The 5,887-nt window shown below is 39.4% G+C and overlaps 1 protein-coding gene across 1 annotated transcript in view; it reads right to left on the bottom strand.

The window, feature by feature from the left end:
* Positions 1–1,680, bottom strand: part of LOC137991722 (uncharacterized) — a 1,893-nt gene extending 213 nt beyond the window's left edge. The window contains exons 1-2 of the mRNA XM_068836757.1: positions 891–1,680; positions 1–53 (exon numbers count right to left, since the gene is read on the bottom strand). The exon at positions 1–53 is cut by the window's left edge and continues 213 nt beyond it. Of these exons, the coding sequence (XP_068692858.1) occupies positions 1–53; positions 891–1,680 (843 nt within the window). The remainder of the gene's footprint in view (positions 54–890) is intronic.
* Between the last annotated feature and the right edge of the window lie 4,207 nt (positions 1,681–5,887).

Here is a 5,887-nt window from a genome sequence, read left to right on the forward strand (position 1 = left end):
GCTGATAGAGATTATGTAGTGTGCAGCAAAAGTTGTCTTAACTGAGCAAATGGCTGTAAGAGAAAGATTAGCAGCGAATCAAAGCTGTAAAATTCTGAACAGGTCCTGAAATTTGAAGCATACTTAAGGAATCCATTTCAGTGCTGCACTTTTATGGCAGATTTTCAACCAATCACGGATGGTAAAAGTGAGACCGCAGTACCAAATTCTGTAAGGGCCTAATGGAGTTAATTAAGAAAATAACACAAACAGCGGTGATAAACATTGTATTCCAACGCATTTTTATAAAACTTGACGTTTCGTATGCTAGTCAACACACATTTTCAAAAGTGACCGTTACAATTTTTAAAAACTATATATATATATATATATCGTAAACAATAGGGGTCTGGAACCTAGACTGAGAAAAATGATCTGCAGCAGTACGTGTCTAGACATAATGAAAAGTAATAGCTAAAACAGCAATGACTTCTCACTACTAATATGGACATTAAGGGAAGGCTTTAGCTCTTGAATGAACAAAGTCTCTTTAATTTTGCAGTGAAAGTCAGTTTATCCGGACGCTAAAATGTCAAAGTGATCCCATTTAATGTCGTGGCCAGTGGTTTTCACATGATCAGCAATGGCTGATGAATGGTCACTTTTAGCTAGGGCCTTGAAATGTTCTGTTTTTCTGTCGTGGAGTCTTTGTTTTGTTTTGCCAATGTAGAATTCATCGCAGTTCCACCAGGCAGCTTTATAGACGACCTTGGACCTCTGAGATCGGTTCAAGCGATCTTTGTATGGAAAAAAGGAGTTGATGCGGCGTGTGTTTTGGAATATGATCTTGAGATTGACGAAAGAGTAGAAATTGTATACGCAGGATTTCAGACGTTTCGTGACTTGGTTACTGTGAGGACCTAAGTAGGGTAACACGATTAAGATATCTTTTTGGGGGACTGTGCCTTGAACAGGGTTATTTGATTTGTTTTTATTTTTGTTCAATACATCGTTAATGTTGAACGTGATAACGCCTTGAGGGTAACCATTTTGCAGCAGGAGCTTTCTCAGATCTTTAATAGCGGCCTGTAATAAAGATGGCGAGGAGCAAATTCGGAAGCACCGATAGGCGAGAGTGCGGATGAGGTTGATTTTGTACTTGCGAGGTGTGAATGAATCCCACTTGGTGTAAAGGCCTGTGAATGTCTTCTTCCGGTAGACAGATGTAGAGAAAGTGTTTTCAGGGCAGCGTTTGAGAAGGATGTCTAAAAATGGAATCTTATTGTCTTCTTCGAATTCAAGAGTAAACTTAATGCTATCGTGTCGACCATTTAGAAAACTTAAAAACTCATTAGCATTGTCCTTGCTGTCAAACATGGTGAAGGTGTCATCTACATATCTGAACCAAAGTGAAGGACAGAATCTGCTGTTCATCAACCATTTTTCTTCAAAGTGGCACATGAAAATGTTAGCCAAAACGGGGCCTAAAGGTGAACCCATGGCTACACCATCAATCTGATCGTAGTATTGGCCATCAAATATAAAATGACTCTTCTTAGTGGCAAACCGCAAAAGATCTTTCAAAACAGAACGAGGTAATTGCGGAGGATCAGGGAGAGAGTACAATCTGTCTAGACAAATCTGTATTGTTTCATCAAGCGGCACGTTTGTAAAAAGAGAAGTGACATCCCAAGAACACATTATTCCGTTGTTATGTTTGTATGTTTTGGCCCAATCTGCAAAACTAAATGAATCTTTAACCGTGTGTTGGTTGGTGGAAATTGGATGAAGTATGCCAACGAGGTAGGAAGCAAGATTGTAATTGTAGGTGTTCACAGAGGAAACAATAGGGCGGAAAGGGCACCCAGCATTGTGAACCTTTGGCAGACCATATAAAGAACCAGGAGAAGATCCACTGGGTAGAATCTTGTGGAATGTTACGTCATCAATAATTTCGTCTTTTTTTATTTTGCGAAGATATGCAGAAAGGCTCTCTTCTCTAGATTTAGTAGTGAGAAGTTATTGCTGTTTTAGCTATTACTGTTCATTATGTCTAGACACGTACTGCTGCAGTTCCAGACCCCTATTGTTTACGATATATATATGTATAGTTTTTAAAAATTGTAACGGTCACTTTTGAAAATGTGTGTTGACTAGCATACGAAACGTCAAGTTTCATAAAAATGCGTTGGAATACAATGTTTATCACCGCTGTTTGTGTTATTTTCTTAATCAAGCTACGATGGCCTAAGAACAAGAGTTTATACGATAATGGAGTTAAACTTAGCATAAGACCCCAAGTACGCATTGCGGAACTGCTTTTTGTTTGTTTTGCTCAAAATGAGAGCTAAGAAATATTTTTTTTACTCCGTTTACCTAACTTTTTTTGGGCGTGCCTCGACAGTAGCAAGAAAATTTTGCCCATATGTCACAAACACGTAATCACGATGAGTTTTCGTAAACTTAAAGGGGAATATCACCAGCTTGTGCTTTCAGAAGTTTGTTTCAAGCACGTACAGGTAATTTGTTGGAGGTCTTGTTTGAAGTTCGTCCTTTCTTGGTTGCCGTATTTTGCCGATTCTTGTTCCAAGCAAAGCTGGCGTGTTTTAATGAAGTATATCAAGACTTGAATGGGCTCGTTCTCAGAGATAGAGTGGAATAAAGTACAAGTGTCCTAACGATCTGTCACATCACGAGCTAGTTCGTCTGTGATTTCTAATTTTATCGTGATTCCTATCCACTGGCTTTGGCAGCTTTTGAAGGTTGACGCTGAAATGGCTTTTTTCCTTTTCCGTTTGCTGCTGAGGATTTGCTTGTTTTCTTTTAAAACTCGTGCAATTCAAGAAAAAAATGATTGCCTAACTGCTGAATTCCACAGTAAATTTCACTTCGCTATTCATGCGATATCGTTTTTTCGCGCGACATTTACTAGTTAGGCAATGAATTTTCCTTTCGAGTGTTTTCACGTGACGCCACGGCGGCCATGTTGGTGTTACCTAAGCAATGAAAAGGCGGCCATGTTGGTATACCCAACTAATCCTCAGGGAATTGAACTCTACTATCATGCAAACGTTTTCTTTTGTGTCGGTGGAAAACAAGTTTACTATATAAAAGAAAAAGAAGAAAATTACTTAATTAAGCAGTAGCCAGAAACACCAAAACGCGGACAATTCAAAAACCTTTTATTTTCACTAACCATACAGCCAGTAAGAATAAATAACCCGGGAGCTCCGCTTTTAGGCTTGGCTAAATCTATATACTATCAATAAGATTTTAAAAAAATCGCTCTTTCCGGGTTGGTTTGCCGGTTCAACAAAAATGCGAACCAAGCCATGCTGTAAAAGTTATTTTGGTCTCGGGCCCGTGGTCATACATTCAATGATAACCAATCAGGTGTCCTCCTTAAAATGGGCCCGGCATCAAGAACACGGCCTAAATTTAGATTGAAAAAAAAAATATATATATACATTTATTAAATTCTCAACCTCGGATAATGCAATTCTCGTGCTCTGATTGGTTCACTCAATCTCGGTTATCAGCTCATATACCTTAGTTTGACCTTATATGGTAAATGATTGTGCTTAGCGTTGCTTAACTAAAAACGTTTACGCCAGAAAGGGAAATTTCTTTCGGTATAAAGCAAAAGAAAAAGGTTTTTGTGGAAAGTTTGGATCACTTTCGAAGCTTAGAGATACGCGAAAAGGTAAGAAATGTTTTTGTGATGAGCCTGCGTCTGTCTGACCACGAGGTATTACACAACATCGCATCTTCATCAATTTTTTTCGATTTCGCTAGGATTTTCTCGCTTTTTTTGCTCGTATTTCGTACTTCTAAACTTTTGGAGTTTAAGGAATTTAATAAAACAATTATTCCATTCGCGCTTGTTGGATATGAGAGTGGTTATAGCCAACTCGGCGCTACGCGCCTCGTTGGCTATTTACCATCTCATATATAACGCGCGCTCATGGAATACATGTTAAATATCATTGGAGAGGTCCATTTCTGGTGGATGGGTTCTCTCCCCTCATCCTCTTTTGTGTTTTAACACTATTAGGTTCTACCCTCGTCAAACAAAGTGTTTACGTTTAAGTAATACTTACCAACTCATAAGGGCTTCTTCATATAGACCCGGTTGGCTGGCCCGGTTTCTGGGATCTCCTCTCCCCTCTAATCCTTTATATAAACTTCGATGTGTTCATATGAGAGGCCGGGCTGGCTCGGTTGCCGCGATCTCGGTTTTTCCAACCGTAATCGCGGTAAGCCGGCTGGAAATTTAGCCATGTCAACACTTCAGCCTGGTTATCGGGATGAAAATAATGCAATGCATTTTCGTAATAGAACGAACATTATCGAAATTTACTTCCGGGTCTGCCGTTTTCCGCGGTAATGAAGCTCGGAATACTTCCCGTTGATAGGTAACGTAAGGTCAGAAGAAATTTGAGGTTGCTTAAACAAAAAAAACAACCGAGAAACAGAACTTTTCACGGTTTCTGACGCCATATTGGTTTGGGGGCAAACACGGCTTAAATTACATTGAATGTATGCAAATTTTGCCAACTTCGAACTATTATAAATCCTTTAAGGTTCGACCATTGTGGATAGCGAGAACACCTCTCATAAAGCACTCCTATTGGGATTATTTTCGTATAGTATGACGATCAGAATCAAGCTATAACGACCGTAAACGGAATTTGTAAATTTCATATAAGCCCTTGTAAACAAAATATGCAAATTCCCGGGAATTTTGAAGGGACATGAGGAGATTTCTAATATCCAATTTACAGACGTTGTGCCTTGTGCAATCATCCAATTTGCCGTTGAGTGAATGATGTTAATAAAATGACTAAAAACGTTTTAATATTTTTGAAATCTGCCTTTTTGCAGAGGAGTTATAAAAGTTTGAATTCGGCCAAAATCCCAAACCCTGGGGGATGGGGATGCTCGTCGTCTCGCTTAGGGGTGTAAATTTTGGATTTTGGTCTCGCTTAGGGTGTTCCGGGCAAAGGGCCAATATTTTAAGCAGCCAAGGTCTCGTTTAGGGTTCCGCGAAGAAACACAGAATTACGCGAAGAGAAACAGAAGTCAAATTTTCTTTTTAACTTGTTTTTAGGGGTCAAAATTTCCTTAAGCCACGCCCAGATTATTCTCCATTAGGGGTCACAAAAAGCTTGAGCCACGCCCACATGGTCTCCTTTAGGGGTTAAATTCAAAATTTCTGACAAGCGTCCCCGTCTGTTTCATATGGGAGTCCCCCCCGGGGTTCCAAACATTCACTGTAATTTAAGCCGCGTTTGCCCCCTAACCAAGATGGCGTCAGAAATCGTGAAAAGGTCTATTTTCGCCAGGCTTGTTCGTTAGATTTTACGCCCGAATGGTCACGTCTCCACTTTTCATCTCGAAAACCGGGCTGAAAGTCGTCATAGGAATAGAACCAATTTCATCCAGGTGACCGAGCCAACATGGTCAACCAGGATCATGTGAAGAGGCCCTAACACTCACTTACTCAACTCACTCACTCACTCACTCACTCACTCATTAAAACTCTTCCCGCTTTTGAGTGAAAACGTTTGCTACATTAGATAAAATTTCAACTTCGCTATTGCATTCTGATTCCTTTTCAGATCCCTTCTGGTAAGTTATAATGTTTGGGGATTTAATTACTTACTGAAGTACATATACACAGTCAAGAATGGAAACCATGGAGCGTCTTGCAGTCATAATATTTTCTATTTGTAATTTGTGGGGTAAGTAAAAGACCTTTTAATTTTGTTTTGCTTTCTTTATCAAATTAATCTATACGGAGGGTGAGTTTGCTTGGTCAGTCATGAAAGGTCAATTTGAACTCTTAATGAAAATTTAATTGAATTAGTATAGGTAATAGCATGGGGCGGAGTAAAATAGACCTTTT

This window comes from Montipora foliosa, chromosome 2, assembly GCF_036669935.1.
Source record: "Montipora foliosa isolate CH-2021 chromosome 2, ASM3666993v2, whole genome shotgun sequence".
In the NCBI taxonomy this organism is placed as follows: Eukaryota; Metazoa; Cnidaria; class Anthozoa; order Scleractinia; family Acroporidae; genus Montipora; species Montipora foliosa.